Source organism: Macaca mulatta, chromosome 12, assembly GCF_049350105.2.
Source record: "Macaca mulatta isolate MMU2019108-1 chromosome 12, T2T-MMU8v2.0, whole genome shotgun sequence".
NCBI classification, from domain to species: Eukaryota; Metazoa; Chordata; class Mammalia; order Primates; family Cercopithecidae; genus Macaca; species Macaca mulatta.
This window is the reverse complement of record NC_133417.1, coordinates 129,226,951-129,249,527: the sequence shown is the minus strand read 5'-3', so window position 1 is coordinate 129,249,527 and position 22,577 is coordinate 129,226,951. Positions and strand designations below refer to the sequence as shown.

Here is a 22,577-nt window from a genome sequence, read left to right as displayed (position 1 = left end):
GGTGGGGAGGAAGCAGGACCCTTGGGCACTGTTTGTGGCAGGGATCTGTGGTCTGAGGACTTCCTCGGGGTCCTGGCTCTGGCAGTCCCACTCCAGGGAATCTATACTCTGAACATAAGCACACACTGACAAATAAATATAAGCCAAATACAGATATACAGTGGAATGTATATGTGATCATGAGACTTAGATTTATATAAGTGGAAGGATTATGCAATATATGGTTGATTTCAGAAAACGAGATATAGAACAGCAGATGTCAATCTCACATGTAAAATTCTTTATATTCACATGTCTATAGAGATAGGTCTCAGAGGATGTTCAGTAAAAAATGTTAATGGTAGGATTTCAGAAAAATTATTTCTGAATTTGAAAAAAAAGTTATCTGAGATAGAGTCTCACTGTGTCACCCAGCTATGGTGGCACAAACATGGCTCACCGCAGCCTTGACCTCTTGGACTCAAGCAGTCCTTCCACCTGAGCCTCTCATGTAGCTGGCACCACAGGCATGCACCACCACGGCCAGCTAATTTGTTTACTTTTTGTACAAATGGGGTTTTGCCGTGTTGCCCAGGGTAGTCTTGAACTCCTGGGCCTAAGTGATCCACCTGCCTTGGCCTCTCAAACTGCTGGGATTAAAGGCATGAGCCACCGCGCCAGGCTCAAATGAACTTCTAAAATCACTTTGCCTGGGATATGAGCAGGTGGCTGTGCTAGCATTTCAATGAAGTGATTTTATTTTAGGTCAATCTTTTGTACACACTTTATAGTCCATAAAAAAATAAAATAAAAAGTGAGGGGGCCCTCATTTACTGTATGTTTCTCTTGCTGAAAAAAAAAAACAACAAGTTAATAGTTCAAGATTAAAATGCAAGGATTCCATTAACATTCCTATGGAAGATTTCAAATGTTTTTTTTTACAGAAATGTAACATGCATTTCTTGAGTAGACAGGCTGTTCTCAGAGAGTTACATGTCACGGTAGCTCTTCATTTGGAAGCTGTTTTGCCTACGATGTATGTGTGTTTTATAGAAAATAATGCACAAATACGTTCTTATTGTCAAAGATTTAAACCCTACAGAACCCCCATAGTGTGTTGGTATCTTCCCTCTTTCCGTGATTCATGCCTTGCTTCTTCACCTGCTTCCATCCTGCCCTGGGCCCCCTTGCTCTCTGGCTTCTTGCTGGGTTGGCTGGTGAGAGCTGGCAGGCGATAGGAAGGACAGAGGAGAAAGGGGTCAGGGTATTTACTTCCCAGGCCTCCGCTTACGGAGTCATGGGCCAGCTGCATTCCTCTACCAAAGGTTTCAGCTTCTGCCAGGGGATGTGCCCAAGAGCTCTTTCTCATTGGGTCACCACCCCCTCTTCCTCCCTCCCAGCCCAAGGCTAGCCATGGTGCCCACCGTTTCTTGTCCAGGGTACTGTCCATCATGTTTCTCTGTATCCTGTCTATGCTTTACAAGTGGTCCTTTATCAAATTCTGCCTAAATGGCCCAATTTGATGTCTTATCTGTTTACTTTCTGCCCTGACTGATCTGTACCTAATTCAGACCAGAATAAGAAAGTCTCCTGCTCACTCCTTTTCTCATTCCCTCACAAGTAAACATGGCGAACGGCTTAGCTCACCCTTCTCAACCTCCTTTCCATGCCTGTCATCGGGTTTCACTGAGGAACCTGGAACTGGACGCGACTCTGTTCTGGGCCATGCAGCAGAGCGTGAGAGTGTCATAAGTTCCCTGTTTTCTTGCTTTGGCCAAAACCCAGCTTCTCATGATAAGACAGGGAAGGATTGTCTTGACAGGGCTGTGAAGAAAGTACTACCATTTACAGTGACCCCAGGTGGCTGTTCGTTTCCGTTTCCACAGACCGTCCGTCACTTTCTGCCTGTTTCCTCACGCTGACCTACAGGAGTGGCCTGGCTCAAACTGCTCTGTCCAAACCCACAGGGCCCAGGGTGCCACCTGTCGGATGCTTCCTGGGCCTCAGCCATGCCTCACTATTCCGGGTCACTTTGCCAAAACATTGTCATTCAGTTTATCTGCCTTCTTGACTGTTCTCCCCAAGATATCATTAAGGGCTCTGAGAATATTTGCTTGATCACAAAAGGAGAGTGAACACTAAGAAGAAAACCTTTCTGATTTATGCCCCATAAAGTAGAAGCACTTCAAGGGTAGAAACTTTTCTATTAAGAAAAAAAGAAGCCTTAAAATCATTTTTAGTAGAATTCTATTTCATGCTCATTGCAAAATCCTCAGTATACCTCAATATATATGTGGCAGAAAGTAAAAGTTCCCCTAAAATCCTGTTTCCTTGGATAAAAATTCCTATTAAGTATCAAGTACATCATTTGAGAACCTTTCTAGGGATATGTAAAATATGTCTGAAACTTTTTGCATACATAGGATTGTACTGTAATTTCTATTCTATAATTGGCTTTCATTAGACAGTGGACAACTTTTTGTGCCAATTCATAAGGATTTACTTGATTCTTTTATCAGCCACGTAATATTCCATAATATAAATGTATCTTAATATCCTGTGGAAGGCCATTTGCTTTTTTTCTATAATGATACTGCAGTGAGTATTCTTGTACATACATTTTTCAATACTTGCATCAGTAAATTTCTACAGGTAATTTCCTGGAATAGGAATGAATGGCATAGGAATCTCCAAGTCAGCTGTTACAAATGTTTTATGGTTATGAATTTAGACATTTGATACTTTATTTTGGAAAAAACCCCACAAAGAATAACATTTATATTTCCATCTTCTTTTCTCCTGAGTTTCCAGCTCATACCTGTCTGTTCACATTACGTCTTAACTTGGTTGCCCGCTGAATTCTAGTCGCGTAGATGAAACTCATTTATGCCAGGCACCGTGGCACACACCTGTAATTCCAGCACTTTGGGAAGCTGAGACAGGAGGATCCCTTGAACCTGGGAGTTCAAGATGAGCCTCGGCAACAGAGTGAGACCCTGTCTCTACAAAAAAATGTTTAAAACTTAGCCAGGCATGGTGGTGCTCACCTGTGGTTCCAGCTGCTCAGGAGTGTGAGGTGGGGGGATCACTTGAGCCCAGAATGTTGAGGTGGTAGTGAGCCCTGATCACATCACTGCTTTCCAGCCTGGGGAACAGAGCAAGACCCTGTCTCCATAAATAAATATACGTATTGCCCTTGCCCATTTAGTTCTCAACCCACAGTTCCTTAGCAGCAAATGGCACCGATACTCACCCAGCTGCTTGCACCACCCCTCCTTCCCCACTACGCTCCCCGAACTCCCTTTGGACTCCAGCCTAGAATGCAGAGTGCTGCACACGGCGGGGCATTTTGCTGTTGTTTTTCCAAAATGTCCATTTCAATTTCTACTAAAGTACAGTCTAAAAAGTTTCTTAAGTTCTCAGGAAATCCATATTTACTTGTAGTAGAAGGTAATTGGAGGGACTTTCATCTATGAAGGCTTTCTGATATTAAATATTTAAGATACCCTCCCTGATTGTACCGGCTGAGTTCCTAACATTTCAGTGAGCCTAGTTACGTCTTCCCTAGTAGCACTTAAAGTGGAAATCGGATTACTTCAGGGGCTTTCTGGAAAAACTGGGTCACCCGAAACACCACTTAGAGAAAGTTCTAAATCTCCTCCACATTTTTAATACTTGATTCTTCACTTATTATCTCCCACCATTCATCTAAGAGAAAATCCTTATTTTCTCTTTTTCATCTCTGCTCCTTTTCAGAGTTAATCAACATATTATATACTTACGTTTTTATACACTGCAGAAATGATCCTTGTTAAAGAATACTCAGTCTGCCTTCCAGAGGTTAAAGAATAGAGAGCATCGGGTAGGGGATTTCAAAGGGAAAAGCTCTGGGATGACGAGAGGCTCCATGCTCCAACACAAGGCTCCCAAGTCCCCTTCCTTACTTGATTCATTCTGCTTGGGAGTTATGCTTTTATCAGCTACGTAATACGCCATGTGGTTTACCTGGGTGGGCCAATTTTGTGTTTAGACTGTGAGCAGGGACCTCGCATTGCAAGAAGCGAGGTATTTTACACAGCGTCTTACATCACTAGATGGCAGTTTTTGCTGTGGCCCAGCTTATGCTGAGTTCTTGGTATGTGTTGTCTCATTGAATGTTCCCATTCTGTAAAGTAGGTGCCATTATTATAGCTTTTTACAGATAAACTAAGACTTGGAGTCAAGGAACTTGCCAAAGTCTCAGAGCTAGTGTGCTGCAGGTGCAGGATTTGAATACAGGTCTTATAACCCCAGATCTCGTGGCCTTGGCACGTGCCCTCTATAAAAGGATGCAGTGCTTGAGTGACCAGGTAGACAGAAAAGGTGTTATTTTATCTACCAGCTCCTCAAGGCACCAAATAAAGGTAAGTATGGACATGTCTGATGCACCGTGGCTACCACTGGTCATCAGCTTCTGTGGTCAGAAGCAGAAGGAGTGGGGGGAACTCAGTCATCAAGCAGAGGTGACTGGATGCAGAATGGTTCATGGTTATTAGTGTTACTTGTCAGTTAATGATGGATCCAGCCAAGGATGGATTAACTGGTGAAGCTGGATGATCTCTCTCCTCCCTCAAACACATTCCAGCTCATAACTTTTCATTATTCATTACTTCGATCCTTCTTAACAGAATAGTAAACATTTCTAGAAGCAGTTAACACCTCCAGGTCCTTATTTCATGCCCTGGAGCCATCACTTATTAACCACTTCCCAAATTTCACTGTTTCAGAAAATTAGCTCTGCCAGAATAGGGACTTAATGTTTTCTTCAAGGATTAAAGAGCTCATTAGGAAGTGATTTTTTCCTCACTTTCCCATTGATTTTTCTGTTTCTGCTGAGACCATTTTGTTATGCAGGCTAAGAGTAAAGACGAAGAATCCTCTCTTTCATTCTTAGGTTGCCGCAAGACAGAAGCCAGGCTCGGGTGAGAGTTCGAAGCACATGGGAGCTGAGGCGGGCTGCACCTGGGTTACTGAACAGCCCTGCAGGAAATGCAGTGTGCTAGGACCAGGAGAGCCCCAGTTCCTCTGCCAGTTGTCTATGTTGTTTCTTCCTTAGGGAAAAACTGTAGTGTCATCCTGTAGTGCCATATATTCTAATAACCTCACTATTTTTATCATATTTCAGTGTTCCTCAAGTTCACTCTCTTTCCCTCCCTTGGTGTCTTTCTCTTCATCTCTCCCTCTGTCCATCCCTCCCAACCCTGTTCTATGGAGAACTGGCATATTGAAGTTCCCTGTCTTAAAAGGCAGTGATTGGCACATGTCATCTCCAAAGAAAAGATCAGTGAAAATCATGCAGGAAACTTGCTTTCTCTCTTCTTGTTTGCTAAACTCCCGAGGATGTGGAATCTGTTTTGTCTGTAGAGCATCTTGTAGGTAGACTGCTCTCCAAATAACATTTGAGAAATGCTGGCTTACATTATTCTTGGGTTTTCATTATTAAGTAGAAGTACCATAAATTATCTAAAACCCCAATGGTGATTCCTGGAATGGGTGAAGAGTGAATAGGGCAGGGTGGTGAAGTAGGAGGAAGACAATCCTTGGTCTCTAAACCTCCACATGAGCATAAGCCCTTTATGGTACTGAAGGGACTTTTTGACATATCTCATTGTATTTAAAAGACTGAAAACACATCTGTGTCATCGTAGTATGGATGAAAGTACAGTGACGTTTAATAGAACTCGATGTGCTTTCATAAGGAGCTTCATTTTAGTTAGTTATTTATTTAGCTAGATGTTCATGAAGACCACGGCAGCCAGTTTTTCTGTTATACCCTAAGAGTTAGACTCTCCTGGCTCCTCACTTCTTAGCCATGCATCCTTTGGAGGTTACTTCATTTCTCTAAAGGTGGCTTCCTCAATTGCAAAATAGTGCTTCTTATGCCTACCCCACGAGGTGCTGTAGATCCTCAACCTGTTGCAGGATATAGGCCTGGCACAGAGTGGGCCCTGTGGGTGCTGTGTATCCCTCTCTCTCTTCACATGCACATGTAGGCTTATCCAAAATGAGGACTATAGGAAATAAAATTGCACCATGTTGGGATTCCTGCTCAATGAGTCAATTTTAGCTGGTCTTGTCCCCAACACAGCAAAATGGGTAATTACGTGAGATAATGGATATGTTAATTTGCTTTACCATAGTAACTATTTTACTATCTATACGTATCCCATAACATCATATTGTGTACCTTAATATACACAATACAGTTTATTTAAAAAAAAAAAACTAAAAGCAAAAAGGAATGATTCTAAGGCAGCTTGAATGTATTCTTTTATTCATGTAAGGGTCAACTTCTTGCAAAGCACTGAATTTTAAGCACTTTATGATTTAGTTAAATTCTCCTCAACAGAATTAAAGTGATTTCAGTGATACCCAAAGGCATTCTGTCTAGACTGAAGAAAGGAGAATTCTTCACCGGGAAAGGAAGAAATAATTGTCCTTATCTTTGTCCTTCTAAGGAAGCTATTTGTGGAAAAGGGAAGTTCTCCAACTGAGTTGCTCTCTGAAGCTATCCTGGTGGCCAGCAAGCACTCATGCCACTTCTAGAAGTCAACAAGGATACACTGAACTTGCTTCTGATTTCTTTAGGGTCAACAAGTGCCCCCAGTGATTTATGGTACAACTTCATTGAACTGCCCTACCACGGGGAAAGCATCAGCATGCTGATTGCGCTGCCGACCGAGAGCTCCACTCCGCTGTCTGCCATCATCCCACACATCAGCGCCAAGACCATAGACAGCTGGATGAGCATCATGGTGCCCAAGAGGGTGCAGGTGATCCTGCCCAAGTAAGTGGCCCCTTCCCCTCAAAGAAAACAGTGGCATTGTTCAATCAGCAGCTGTTATGTCGGACACCAGACAACATGAGGCAAAAATATGGCACATCATGAAGCCTGTTCTGTTCTGCAGAAATTTCATGGTGAGATTACGAGGCCATGCTTTTCTAAACGCTTTTATTCAATGCCTGTGCTTCCTGTATGGTAAGATGTGGATCGTCAGAAAGGAGAGAGGGCAGCCTTGGTTTCTAAACCTTCACATGAGCCTAAGCTCTTCAGGGTACTGCAGGGGCTTTTTGACATATCTCATTGTATTTAAAAGACTGAAAATATGTGTGTCATCATAGTATGGATGAAAGTACAGTGACGTTTAGTAGAACTCCATGTGCTTTCATAAGGAGCTTCATTTTAGTTTATTTATTTAGCTAGAAGTTCATGAAGACCACAGCAGCCAGTTTTTCTATTATACCCTAAGAGTAAGACAGAGATGGAATTTGAGCTGTTATGACTTGAAGCCATGGGAAAAGTAACCCCAAATCCTGTATGAATCTTCATGTTCTAACAGGTCAGCGAATGCTTTGTCCAGAACTGTGAAGAAGCAATGAACGTTGTTCCCTTTCTATGAACTTCTCAACATTGCTGCCTTCCTACCATCCAGAGCTTTTAACAACCCAGGTCTTGGTGGTAGTGGAGAGTTCTAATAGCTTTTGATTCTTTGGTCACCGAGTTAAGTAATCAGAGTAACACATTCACAATAAGTGTTACTAATCCTTTCAAGATTTTTATTTTTATTTTTATTTTTTATTTTTTGGTAAAATAAGCCTTCAGGTAGGCAATGCTTGATATAAATAAATAAATAAGATGGTGGCATCATAGGTCTCAATGGGTGAAGAACAGGTTCTTAACCATTATAGCCCATCTGTGGTGAGAATCTGCCCCCCTCTCCTTGGTGCTCTTCCACAGGATGAGATCAAATCTGATAAAGCATCCTCTGATGATAGTAACTGACATTTACACATCTATATCCATGTATCCCCAAGGCCAAGTAGTTCACAAATATTCAGGAAACCTGTTATACCCAAATATAATATCATGTCACCTATGCCTAATCTTTGCTCCTGTTTTAATAGTAAAATACTTTGAGAATCTCAAAAGGGGCTGGGCACGGTGGCTCACGCCTGTAATTCCAACACTTTGGGAGACCGAGGCAGGCGGATCACGAGGTCAGAAGTTCGAGACTAGCCTGGCCAACATGGAAAAACCCCGTCTCTACTAAAAATACAAATATCTAAAACCCCTAGCCAGGCATAGTGGTGGGTGCCTGTAATCCCAGCTACTTGGGTGGCTGAGGCAGGAGAATTGCTTGAACCCAGGAGGCAGAGGTTGCAGTGAGCCAAGATCGCACCATTGCCCTCCAGCCTGGGCGACAGAGCAAGACTCTGTCTCAAAAAAAAAGAATCCCAAAATGAACTATCAGGAATGTTTCTCCTCTCTTTTGACCATCTCCAATCCCGATAAGGATGGCAGGTCTTAGAGCAACCAAGATGAATATGGAGAAACTTTAGCTGGATATGGGGAAGAATGATAGATCTTCCAGAGTACTGGGAACTTGTTAACACTCAGCCTCCACGTCAGTATAAAAGAAGTATGTTTCTGTTTGTAGATCTTCCTAAGTATTGGAACAGGGGGCCAATTACACCTGAGGGTGGGAGTGCCCATTCTTGCCGTTAGTATGTACGACTCATTTTGCCAACTGTTTGAGAGATGAGGTGTCCTTTACTTATCTGGTATTTAAATTTGGAATTCAAATTTAAGATGCAATTCAGATCGGTATTCAGATATTACTTTAAAAGAATCAGTTTGTAAACATGCACCGACTCTATCATGTTGCGGCATTTATAGCCTCGTGATGTTCTTCTCCATTTCTGCTTTCATGCTAGGTTCACAGCTGTAGCACAGACAGATTTGAAGGAGCCGCTGAAAGCCCTTGGCATTACCGACATGTTTGATTCATCAAAGGCAAATTTTACGAAAATAACAAGTATGTTCAATTTGAAATGTATCTGTATACTTGAAGAAAGTGTTACAAACCGAGACTGATTTGTTCAGAGGAAAAAGGATCCGAATTAGGAATGTGCTGCCCTAAAACTGTACGAGGTTTCGATATATTGCCAAATGATGCTATTGACCTTTGTTTATTTATTTATTGACCTTCGTTTATTTTTTTTCTTTTATCTTTTTATTTCAATAGTTTTTGGGGTACAAGTGGTTTTTGGTTACATGGATCAATTATATAGCGATGAAGTCTGAGATTTTAGTGCACCCCTCCCCCAAGTAGTGTACATTGTACCCAATATTTATTAGTAGATTTTTAGCTCCTCACCAACCCACCCTCCTCCTTCTGAGTCTCTCTAGTCCATTATACCACTCTCTATGCCTTTGCATACCCATAGCTTGTCTCCCATTTATAAGCAAGAACATACAGTATTTGGTTTTCCATTCTTGAGTTACTTCATTTAGAATAATGGCCTCCAGCTCCATTCAAGTTGCTGCAAAAGACATTATTTCATTCTTTTTATGACTGAGTAGTATTCCATGGTATATACATACCTCATTTTCTTTATCTAGTCATTGCTCTTGACCTTAAATTTAAGTAAGCATCCTTACATTTTGCACGTACATTTCATGGGAAGCCCCAGTGACTACATAAAGGAGTATTTCATGTATTGCTTTTGTTAATATTGGCTCTGACTTAGATATTGTCGCTCTGTTTTCAAATGCCAACTTTTTCCTTTTGCTTGAAAAAATCAAGACTGCAGGCATACACTATACCCAGATATGTATTTTGGCATTTCATGCTCATTAATCTGAAACAATATAAATTCAAATGAATCTGATGAAAATTTTTCTTTGCCAAAGCAATTAAGGCATACTTTTCATTTGCCAGCAGTGTATGTACCTTTCTCTAGAGTTATGTTTGAATGGTCAGTCCTTTGTTCTTTAAATTTAGAACATAGCAATCTTTCCAAGGAAAAGTCATGGCTTGAACATGATTTGTACTCCAGTTTGCAAATAACCTTGAATGGTAAGAAATTAGCTCATTGCCAGCTTCAGTTGCGTGCTAGTAAACACCTAGTACCTGTTCTGGGGACAAACATGACTGCTCTGGTGAACCTGAGCTCCGTGGATATTCTCATAGCCGTTAATCCCTCATGACTGAAACTCAGGCCTCCAGCCCAACAGCATTAACATCACCCGGGAGCTGGTTTGAAATGCACAGTCTTGGGTGTAACCCAGACCCACTGAACCAGAATCCATTTTAACACAGTCCCTCAGCCCAGCAAAGCCTGAAAAGTACCATTTTCATCTGCACGTTCCCCTTCGAGGTTATTCATAGCAGCTGAAATGCTAAATAGGGGGTATTCACAGGAAGAACCAGGTGCCCCAAATTCTCCTGGAGAGTTCTCTTTAACACTGCATGTAACTTGGGCCCTATAAATGTGCGTCTCAGTCACAATTTGGTCATATTAGAGCTGGGCATTGGTGCAGATAGTTCAAAAGCAGATGACACAAAAAGCACATTTTCCCTTTGCATCCAGACCTATGTCCCATCCAGACTAATGTCAACTTCAGTTTGCATTCTCTGTGAAAGCTATACCCAGTGGGTGCTGCTGGAATGGTCAGAATTTGCTGAGAAGTAAAGTGAGTTCACCAGAAGGTCCCTGAGACACAACTGCATTTATGCCTTGGCCCTTCCCGGAGAATCTAAACTCTTCTCTTGTTCAGCACTCTTCTCTCACTCCTATGCCCATGAGATGAGTGGCTGTTGTGAAGAGCCCGGACTTACTCTGCCACTAACTAGCTGTATGATTGCAGGGAAGATTACTTAACATTCTAGGGCTCAGTTTCCCCATCTGTCAGTGCTGTCTGAAATCCCTTTTGCATCTGCATTCTGTAACTGAAAAATAATCTTGTTGCCTTGCTGCTTCCAGAAAACTGGGCTTCCTTTTTATAGCTCTGCTCTTTTCATTTTTTAAATACAATTCTAGTGATCAGAATTGAACTGATAGAGGCAGTAAATCATTTGAGGGCCTGGGCCCCTCTCCAGAAGTGAGTATCACAGTTCACCTAGCAGGGACTGAAATTCACAAGTAACAGCTGTCTGCAGCCTTCAACACCAGGACTGTCAGAGGTCATGTCTTCTGACACTTTAAAAATTGGAATTTGCCATGGCTTTGAGCTTTGAGGTTACTTCCCCAACCAACCAATGGCCTGCCGATCAAACAAATGCTGATACTGTTTTATTTTCTGGAAACAGGGTCAGAAAACCTCCATGTTTCTCATATCTTGCAAAAAGCAAAAATTGAAGTCAGTGAAGATGGAACCAAAGCTTCAGCAGCAACAAGTAAGCACTGGGTCACGTGGCAGGACTTCCTCTAGCAGGGGAGCAGACACACTCCTGTATACTCATTGGTTGAGCAAATATGTAACGCACCCTCTTTCCAGCCAGGCACTGTGTGTGGGTTGACCCTCGGGAGACAGCAGTGAGTACAGACAGATTGAAGACCTGTAACCACAAAGCTCAGAATCTGTTTCATTAAAGAAAAGCATTTCAGTGAGAGAAACTCCTCTGGGACAGGAGTCAGCAAACTTCTATAAAGAGCCAGAAAGTATGTATTTCAGATTTGTGTGTCATACCGTCTCCATCACAGCTTCTTAGCTCTGCCATTGTAGCATGAAAACAGCCAACAACAATACAAGTAAACAGATGTGGCTGTGTTCCAATAAAACTTTATTCATAAAAACAGGATTTGGCCTGGGAGACTTGCCTTGAGGACAATGGTTTGCTGACCCCTGCTCTCAGGAGGATAAAACATGTTCTGGCTTCTTACTGGCAAAAAAAGACCAATCTTCAGATTTAAACATAAAATAAACAACAAATACTTAAAAGAAAATAGGCAATCAGGTCTATCCAGGATAAACTGAAGAATCCGCCAGCATCTGTTCAATTGTGGCAGGATTGCTTTACAGCCTTCCTTGATAATTAGAACATCCACATCTGCTTCCTCCTCAGTGGTTTACATAATGAAGGAGAAAACAGAACAATCGTAAGTCAGTTTTTTTCACCCCTCGTTATCTGTAGGAAATTAGATGAATAGATTTGGCCAACTCTGTGAGCCCATAAAGTGAAAATCTTAGCTACACTTGCAGCTGGGTCAAATATCCTGGTTACTGAAACATACCAGTTATACTCACAATAGATGTGTTACTGCCTTTCTCAAATAAATATATATATATATTATATATATATATATTATATATATATATATCTCAAATAAATAAATATATATATATATATATTTATTTTTATTTTTTTAAGACGGAGTCTCGCTCTGTCACCCAGGCTGGAGTGCAGTGGCCGGATCTCAGCTCACTACAAGCTCCGCCTCCCAGATTTACACCATTCTCCTGCCTCAGCCTCCCGAGTAACTGGGACTACAGGCACCCGCCACCTCGCCCGGCTAGTTTTTTTGTATTTTTTAGTAGAGACGGGGTTTCACCGTGTTAGCCAGGATGGTCCCCATCTCCTGACCTCGTGATCCGCCCGTCTCAGCCTCCCAAGTGCTGGGATTACAGGCTTGAGCCACCGCGCCCGGCCTCGAATAAACATTTTTAAAATTCCTTTAAAGTAGCATTTAAAACAAAGACCCTGGAATAAGAGGGTTGGAAATTTTAAGATGCTTTTTGTCTTTTCTAGGTAATTTTAAGTAGTAACATCTAAAAGTCATTGACCAATTTTGCCGAGTGTAACTATCAGGACCAGCTACATAGTTTGTGGGGTCCTGTGCAAAATGAAAATATGGAGCCCCTTGTTCAAAATGTATTTAGAGTTTCAAGATAGCAACAGCAGAGTATTAAACCCAGTGCAAGGCCCCATGTAACTGCCCAGGTCCTCCTGTCTTGGTCTGCCTGGGCTGCCATGACACAATACCATTGACTGGGTGGTTTAAACAACAGCACTCACACTTCTGGAGACTGGGAGTTCAAGATCAAGCTGTTGGTGTTGGCAGGTTTGTTTCTCCTGAGATCTCTGGATCTCCAGAGGTTGCCCCTCCCTGTGTCCTCACATGGTCTTTTCTCCATGTGACACATCCCTGGTGTCTCTCCCGTTTCAAATAAGGACAACAGTCCTATTAGAATAGAACCCTACTTAACCTTCATTGCCTCCTCAAAGGCATTATCTCCAAATATAGTCATGTTAGGGGTTTGGGGTTTCAGCATATGAATCTGGGGGGAGACACAGTTCAGTCCATAACACCTGCTATTTAATACTTGTTTTTAATAACCCTGGGAAAAGGCCTTGCTCCAGCATAACTGCAGGTGTTTCCTTTATAACATCAAGCCCAAGTGTTCAATACTTTATGGGGTTTGAGCAAGAGGACTGAGCCATTGCAACAGGCATGTGGTAGTAATGCCACACGCCTACCCTTCCTTGAGGCCCTGGCTCAGGCTTATTAAGTGGAAGCAAGCCTGGCAGACAAGGAATGACCAAGACCCATGAGCCTAAAGAAGTTTGCTTTCCAAGTCAGATGCCTACACCTGGTGAGTTGAACAGCAGAGGTAGTAGGTCCTGGATGAGTGGTCTACATTCCAGTGCAAAGGAAACCTAAATAGTGTGCCAAAGGAGAAGGCACAGACACGAAAGCTAAGAATTGGGCTGGGCCTTTATATACAGAAAAGATTTAGAGAAGCTAAACAGGACCAGGGGCCGGGCGCGGTGGCTCATGAGTTCAGTTCAACTTGAGGTCAGGAGTTCGAAACCAGCGTGACCAACATAGTGAAACCCCGTCTCTACTAAAAATACAAAAATTAGTCGGGTGTAGTGGCGCACGCCTGTAGTCCCAGCTACTCAGGAGGCTGAGGCAGGAGAATTGCTTGAACCCGGGAGGCGGAGGTTGCAGTGAGCCGAGATCGTACCACTGCACTCCAGCCTGGGTGACAGAGTGAGACTCCATCTCAAAAAACAAACAAACAAAAAAAGAAGCAGGGACTTTATCAGCAAAGCAGATGGTGTGAATAAAAAAATAGCTAATAATAACAATGAATATGCATTAGGTGTGTTTAGTGACAAACACTGTTCCAAGAGCTATAATATATCTTATGTCATTTAATTCTCATCAAAACTCTATGAGGAGTAAGTACATTTATCAGAGATGGTGCTTCTGTAGAAGAGATGACACAGTAATGTAAAGGGCCTGGCCCAAGGTAGGCTTAGTAAATGGTGATCATTGAGCCTGTTGTAACATGGTCAGCCTATGGGACAAACATTAAGTGTGTCTTCAGACACCAGCCTCTGAGGGTCCATGAAGCTAGCTAACTTGCTGGCCTTATGCTTACATGGCCTCATGTAATGTGCACAACATATTTTCCTTTTCTTCCCATAGCTGCAATTCTAATTGCAAGATCATCGCCTCCCTGGTTTATAGTAGACAGACCTTTTCTGTTTTTCATCCGACATAATCCTACAGGTAAGTGACTCTCCTCTTCCATCATTCCCTCTTTGTTAGAATTTCAAAAGGTATCTTGCACTCTTCATTATATCCAACAGTGGTGCCCATAATCCATTTCCCTAATGTCAGTAGTTGCAAATGCTTCGAATATAACCACCCATGTTAAAGAGATAGGAAAACAAGGCTGTGTTTACAGGTGTGATGGAATCTTTTACACACTGACAAGATTCTAGGTTTTGCGGATTGTTGTTTTTAACAGAGAGGCTCAGCATCCCTTAGGAACACTTTTGACATCTATTGACTTTTCCATATTTATATAAATGTGGTCGTTCAATTTTGCTAGAAGCTATATAACTTCAGCTTTTGTGTATTAGCCTGTTCTCACGCTATTATGAAGAAATACCCTAGAGTGGGTAATTTATAAGGAAAAGAGGTTTAATTGACTCACAGTTCCACATGGCTAGGGAAGCCTCAGGAAACTTACAATTATGGTGAAAGGCACCACTTCACAGGGTGGCAGTAGAGAAAATGAGAGCCGAGCAAAGTGGGGAACCCCTTATGAAACCATCAGATCTCGTGAGAACTCACTCACTATCACGAGAACAGTATGGGAGAAACCGCTCCTATGATTCAGTTATCTCCACCTGGCCCTGCCCTTGATAAATGGGGATTATTACAATTCAAGGCAAGATTTGGGTGGGGACACAGCGCCAAACCGTGTCACTTTATAAGCCCACTCTATTGAAATACCTCGGGAACTGTTAATACAGTAGATTTTTGCTCTGGGAGTCATGGTTCAAACTTGGCTCTGGCCTTAAGCCTCATCTTTAAAATGAGGACAACAGTAGTGCTGACTGCTTATTACAATTATGAAGTATAAGTTTATCTTTGTAGAGAGGTTGGCTTCTTGTTGGTACAAGAGTAGGCACTAATATATATATTTTAGCTTTTACTATTTTATGTAATCAGTAATACAAGATAGTTCCTTATCCTCTTATCTCATTGCATCTGTGATGTTCTAATTGGCATGCTCCAGAACTGAGCCAGCCAATGAGGGAGCTTCTGGCCACATGTGGCTACTTAACATTAACTTTAAAAATTCAATTTCTGGCCAGGTGCGGTGGCTCATGCCTGTAATCCCAGCACTTTGGGAGGCCAAGGCGGGTGGATCACCTGAGGTCAGGAGTTCGAGACCAGCCTGGCCAACATGGCAAAACCCCATCTCTTAAAAATACAAAAAATTGGCTGGCCATGGTGGTGGGTGCCTGTAATCCCAGCTTGTTGGGAGGCTGAGGCAGAATCGCTTGAACCTGGGAGGCGGAAATTGCAGTGAGCCAAGATTGCGCTATTGCACTCCAGCCTGGGTGAGAGAGCAAGACTCTGTCTCAGGAAATAAAAAATAAAATTAAAATTCAATTTCTTAGTCACACTAGCCACATTTTAAGCACTCTCTGGCCACATGTGACTAGTGGCTACCATGCTGGACAACAAAGATATAGACCATCTCTACCACTGCAGAAAGTTCTAATGGGCAACACTATTGAGCAAGAGGTCAAACATGATTGTTTGTTTCTTATTTTTTATTCATCCTTGTTGCTTATTTTAAGGATTATTAATTTAGAGTCATGCATTGTTTTCTTTTAATTCTGTAGGTGCTGTGTTATTCATGGGGCAGATAAACAAACCCTGAAGAGTACACAAAAGAAACCATGCAAAGCAACGACTACTTTGCTACAAAGAAAGACTCCTTTCCTGCATCTTTCATAGTTCTGTTAAATATTTTTGTACATCGCTTCTTTTTCAAAACTAGTTCTTAGGAACAGACTCGATGCAAGCGTTTCTGTGCTGGGAGGTATTGGAGGGAAAAAACAAGCAGGATGGCTGGAACCCTGTACTGAGGAATGACTAGAAAGGCTTCGAAATGTCTAAAAGATTCTTTAAACTACTGAACTGTTACCTAGGTTAACAACCCTCCTGAGTATTTGCTGTTTGTCCAGTTCAGGAATTTTTGTTTTGTTTTGTCTATATGTGCGGCTTCTCAGAAGAAATTTAATCAGTGTGACAGAAAAAAAAAATGTTTTATGGTAGCTTTTACTTTTTATGAAAAAAATATTATTTGCCTTTTAAATTCTTTTCCCCCATCCCCCTCCAAAGTCTTGATAGCAAGCATTATTTTGGGGGTAGAAACGGTGAAATCTCTAGCCTCTTTGTGTTTTTGTTGTTGTTGTTGTTTTATATAATGCATGTATTCACTAAAATAAAGTTTAAAAAACCCATGTCTTGCTAGACAAGGTTGCTGTTGTGCAGTGTGCCTGTCACTACTGGTCTGTACTCCTTGGATTTGCATTTTTGTATTTTGTACAAAGTAAAAATAAACTGTTATGAGTAGTAAAAATAAAGCTATTTCTCTGCTATTTGAAAATACAATAGAAGAAACTGAGCCTTTTAAACATACGTCAGCGTCTTCTTATAAACCTTTGTACTTATGTAAACATCAGGAAATTCAAAGCCCGGAAACTTTTCCTATCCTTTTCCTCTAGACCTGACAATCAAACATTTTTACCCGCTTCAACACGCCTCATTTTATAGATCACTGCAACAGAGTTAACTACTACAGTAATCCTAGTTTTAATCTTAGCTACATTCACTCCAGCAATGGCTAAGAATTCTCAGCAAAGAAACGGATTTTGTAGCAAGTGCAGAATGAAGTTGCTAGGTGCCATGTATTTTGGAAATCTCAGGGAACAGGGACTGTTTCGTTTTTGGTGATTGGTGATAGGCAGGAGTTTTTCGAAATGACAGGTTTTTTGTTTTGTTTTTGTTTTTGGTTTTGGTTTTTTTTGAGGTAACTTTCCAAGTTGAACTCAAACATCGTAATTCTTTTTTTTTCCTTTTTCTTTTTATAGAGATGTACCTCGCCATCTTGCCCAGGCTAGTCTTGAACTCCTGACCCCAAGTGATCCACCCACCTGAGCCCCACAAAGTGCTGGGATTACAGGCATGAGCCACACTGCGTTCAGCCTACAAAACATCCTAATTCTGATGTTACCATTTGCCTGCTTTTTAAAAAACGAATTTCTTACAGATTTATGTGGTCTAACCTAAATCAGAATTTAAGTTTAAAATATTTACCAAAACTTAAAAACAGTTTTTCTTTTTAGCCCTTGAGTCCTACTTGCCTTTATACATTAAAACCTCACATTCGGCACTCCATCAGTTTGCCATTTGGAATTATTTGTCAAGTGGGCTGAGCTTTGCTGTTCACAATTATGTATGTGTACTTTGTTTTTTTCTGTTTTTCTTTTTTGAGACAGAGTCTTGCTCTGTCACCCAGGCTACAGTGCAGTGGCGTGATCTCGACTGGCTGCAACCTCCACTTCCCGGGTTCAAGCAATTCTCCTGCCTCAGCCTCCCCAGTAGCTGGGAGTACAGGCACGCACCACTGCCCCTGGCTAATTTTGTATTTTTAGTAGAGACAGGGTTTCACCATGTTGGCCAGACTGGTCTCAAACTCCTGACCTCAGGTATCTGCCTGCCTCGGCCTCCCAAAGTGCTGGGATAACAGGTGTAAGCTATCGTGCCCGGCTTACATTTTGATATCTTTAAGTCAATGGTCTGTAGGCCTTGTCTTACTTCAAAATGATCAAATTTATGGAAACTCCTTTCCCTGAGGGAAACTGAAATAAATTTAGACTTGGAGACTGCCACAAAAAGTACAGGCCTGTGATAGATCATTTTTGCTGTGTAGACATGTTTTTTTTTTTCCTTAAAACTTTTTTTGGGAAATTTAAAATTCCATTTCCATGTTGCTATCTAATAATTGTTTTTGTTTAGAGATAGGGTCTCAGTATGTTGCCTATGTTGCCCAGGCTGGTCTCAAACCCTTGGGCCTCCCAAAGTATTGGGATTACAGGAGTGAGTCACTGCACCAGGCCCCTAATAATAATGTTATCTGCAAACATTAGCAGTGTACTTGGTGTGATAAAGAACGGTGATTTCTCATTTTGCAAAGTTCTCATTTACACCATCACTCCAAGATCTCTCAGTTGCCCAGGCTGTAATGCTGTGGTGTGATCATGGCTCACTGCAGCCTTGAACTTTGTGCTCAAGCAGCCCTTCTGCCTCAGCCTCCTGAATAGCTAGGACTTACAGGCATGCAACGCCACACCTGGCAATTTAAAAAAAAAATTATTTTGTAGAGATGGGGGTCTTTGCTGTGTTGCCCATGCTGCTCTCAAATTTCCTGGCCTCAAGCAGTCCTCCAGCCTCAGTATATAGACATGTTTGAGCAAGTAATTTATCATATAGATTAGATGTCACACTGAGTTTGAACAAGAGACAGGCTGCAGTTTTCCTAAAGTAACAAAATGACAGACATTTGTTAAAACAGACAAACCATCAGTGTAGTCATTCTTTTGACAGGTCATGAGATGGGTACTTCCGATTCTGCCTTGGACACCGTGGAGGAAGAGAGTAGGTACTAACACAAATACACTGAAAGCTCCGATTTACTGGCCTTTGACTCTGTCCTAAAAAGGAGATATGACAGGAAATTTTGAAGCAAAAGAAAATCCCAATCATAACAGAAGTTTACAAAGAGGCCCAAGGGAATGGCCTTTGTACCGGGAGTGCTGTTTTCTGAAAATGAAAAACTGAATAATACATGAGCTTCACATGCAGGGGGAGTAAGAAAGAGCAGGAATGCAGGCGTTTCCCCTGGGCCAGCAGATGAGCAATTGCCCACTTCCTAAGAGTGATCAGTGGTGACAGCTGGGAGAGAGTTGAGAGCTGGGTAAGCTGGGAGGTGGCTTCTATGTCCTCGACCTCCTGTGAACATTGAAAGACTATGTCATTTGCCTACTGAGAGTCTGCTTTGGGAGGCCGGAGTAGAAGACACTACTGGCTTTAGAGCCCCATTTCTCTGGGGATTCCCAAACTGTGCCTTCGACCATCTCTTAAATCTTGAAGAAAAAGAGATAGAGATGTTGTGATTTAAATGAGAAATTTGCAAAATGAGAAACAGCTGTTCTTCATCACGCCAAGTGCGTCGTTAGTGTTTTCAGATAAAATTATGGTTAGGTAGCAAAATGGAAGTGAAATTTTTAATTTCTTAGTGCCATACCTCCTTCATCTAAGTTTATGATCCCATCTTGACCCTCTTTTGAATCTTGAAGATAAAAATAGAGATGGTGTGATTTAAATGAGAAATCTGCAAAATCAGAAATCACCGTTCTTCATCACACCAAGTACACTGTTAATGTTTGCAGATAAAATTATTATTAGGGGCCTGGTGCAGTGGCTCACTCCTATAATCTCAATACTTTGGGAGGCCCAAGGGTTTGAGACCAGCCTGGGCAACCTACTGAGACCCCATCTCTAAAAAAAAAAAAAAATACTAGGTGGCAAAATGAAAATGAGATTTTAAATTTCTTAGTGCTATACCCCCTTCATCTGAAGTTTATAATCTCTTGCCAAAGGTCAAGAGAAGAGTGGCAGGCCTCCATGCCTATCCTTCCTAGACAAAAAACAGTAAAAAATCCCAGGACCAAGAACTGAGTCCTGGTGGTGGACGGCCAGGAACCCTGTGAACATCAGTGTCAAGTCAGTTCATCTGAAGATGGTCAGCTGATGTTTTAAAATTAGATTTGTCTTATTAACTGTGTAAGTCTATTGCTAAATGTCTCCTGGCCCTTACTGATATGTCTTCGTGTGAAAATGCTAACATCAATAGTTGATGCACAGGAAGCATCGTCAGAAAGTCAAACTCTTCCCCTCTCGGGAATATTCTTCCAATGACCTCTTTACTCACGTCTTCTGCAAAAAAGAGGATCAGAATAGAGCAAACTGAGTTCATTTGAAATTTTTAAAATTTTAAAAATAAAATAAAATAGGAACAGGGTCTTGCTATGCTGCACAGCTGGTCTCACTCCTGAGCTCAAGCAATCCTCTTACCTTGGCCTCCCAAAGTGCTGAGGTTACATGCAAATGAGCCTCTGTGCCAGGCCTTCATTTGCGATTTTAATATGCAACAGCTCAGATGAAAAGATACTCTGAATAATCAAATAATGTAGTTAGTTCTTCCTCAATTGAAGAAGGAATAAGTTAATGTTTTTAATTTTCCCAATTGTTTTTCTCCCAGAAAGTTTTCTTAAACCATTAGTCTTCTGTAGTTAGCAAACACTCATAGGCAGGCAGATAAATGAACAACAAGTAAGTATTCATGGAAAGCACAAACATCAGCAACGCCAAAACATCTTTCTTTTTTCAGGAGCATGTGTGATTGTGATTTTTGATTGCATAAGTTCCAGGAAAAATTGTGATTAGTTTACATGATGGGATTAGATCTAGTAATCATTGGTATTATACAGAGAGAACCATGGCTTTCAAGTAAGTGCTCTGATACCCAACCAAAGTTAAGAGCCTCTAGGTCCCAGAGGAAACGATTGAGGGGCTTTGCAAACTAAGGCTGGAGGAGATGGAACAGGGATGAACTGAGGGGAAAAAAAACAAAGTGGGCTTAGGATGGAGAACTTGGGCAGCATGCCAGCAGCTGAGCATCCTCAGGGCACACCCCTCTGCTGAGGGATGCTGTGAGCTGGCCGTCCTGATGGGAAGACTGTCTACGTCTGGCTTCAGGAACTGTCCCGATGGACACAGGATTCCCTTGCCTCCGCAGTGCATCTTCTCCTATCAACAAAAGGAAGTAGGAAGAAAGAAACAGCAAGAAGAGGCCTGCAAAAAAGTCTTTAAAAAGTTTTATCTATGGCAGCCCTGCAGTCTTCCTTCTTTTCAGTGAATAGAAAAGAGCTCAAAAATCCATACCTTCACATCAGAGGTGCACTGTTCATACATCAAATTCTTGTAACATCCAAAGGCGAGGGAAGAACAAGGTGAGCTGGCTCCTGAAGAAGTATTCATGGAATATGAGAGCTGAAAGGGGTGTTGAAAAGTCATATTTCATGGTAATCCTGTGCCATATAGACATAATCTTTCCTGTATCAGTAGAAAATAGATTCCCCATAATGGCACAAGTCACATACTAAATTGTGCAATAGGATTACAGCACCATCTTGTGGCCAAAATCAGTACAGTGCTGAACACAAAAAGCTCCCATTTGTTCCATTCTTACTTGGAGTTTAGTATTAGTTTCTAGTTTACTTTCTTGTGACCACATACAACATTTTGAGAAAAATATTCCTCATTATACATATGCATACAATAAAGAGTATGAATTTAAAAGAATAGGGGTTATGTAACTAAGTTTGTAGACATTAATGTTGCATTTTTGGCTAGGGGATGTTTTTGGTACAACTATACTTTGGGCACAGGGAACTAGAGAGTGGGAAAAGGTGGAAAAAGTCGGAATTTCAAAGTAAATGACTAATGGCTTTCTCTGGTGTGAACCTAAATTCAAATGTCAGTGCTTCCTTCCAGTCTTATGACTGTCTTCTCAACATGGACGAGGCATTAGTCAAAAAGCTAGTCCTTCACATGGTCACTGAATGCTCTTGGTCACATGCACCATTTGACGACACCCTTGTACTCACATGTTCCTTCTGCCCACATGTCATATTTATGCAGTTAGGCTCATAGGACAAATAGCTACTCAGAGACTGGTTCCAAATTTCAAGCTATATTTGATACACAATTGAAAATGTATGTCAATTTTTCTAAATTTTCTACATTTCTACCCTATTTTAGTGGGTGCTTTTAAAAAGTGCAACTTAAGTTCAAAGAAGCCTTTACTTAGAAATATGTTGAAATTACATTCTACATGAGGCATATGGATCTCTACTTGCAAAGCAGTTTTATCAACTAGAGCTAGACTTGTCCCACATGTAAATTTGGAAGCATTCAAGTTTTAAAAGCTTGAAAACCTAAAAGGATAGTTCCCCTCCAAGATTGTAGGTTAAGGTCCTGCAAACTCCCCTGAGCAGGCGAAATTTGGGAATGCACAATCAGCACTATTTAGCGGGGATGAAAAAGGATTACTGGGTTTGCAAATGAATTCTCTAGACTTTCTTAATGTTTACCTTAAAAAAATTAGAATCATACTACAGCTAGATTCTGCCATCTCACAGACGCTAAGTGGTCATAAGACGTCTTTTGCTTTCCAGAAAAGTTCGTCATATAATCTCCTTTCTCCTACAGTACCAATGAGATGCTTATCGAATCATGTTTACTTGTGAGTAACACACATAAATGGCATTTTACCACTGGTTTTGGTCTTCTATCCTTGTGTTTCATTACTAGGATTTGAAGTTAACTCTGAA

The 22,577-nt window shown here is 41.4% G+C and overlaps 1 protein-coding gene across 2 annotated transcripts in view; it reads left to right on the top strand.

The window, feature by feature from the left end:
* SERPINE2 (serpin family E member 2) overlaps positions 1 to 16,703 on the top strand; it is a 65,310-nt gene extending 48,607 nt beyond the window's left edge. For both annotated transcript variants that reach the window (XM_015111172.3, XM_077957714.1), the window contains exons 5-9: positions 6,607 to 6,805; positions 8,734 to 8,834; positions 11,112 to 11,198; positions 14,239 to 14,322; positions 15,957 to 16,703. In XM_015111172.3, the coding sequence (XP_014966658.1) occupies positions 6,607 to 6,805; positions 8,734 to 8,834; positions 11,112 to 11,198; positions 14,239 to 14,322; positions 15,957 to 15,994 (509 nt within the window). In that variant the 3' untranslated portion in view covers positions 15,995 to 16,703. The remainder of the gene's footprint in view (positions 1 to 6,606; positions 6,806 to 8,733; positions 8,835 to 11,111; positions 11,199 to 14,238; positions 14,323 to 15,956) is intronic.
* Positions 16,704 to 22,577: the final 5,874 nt, after the last annotated feature.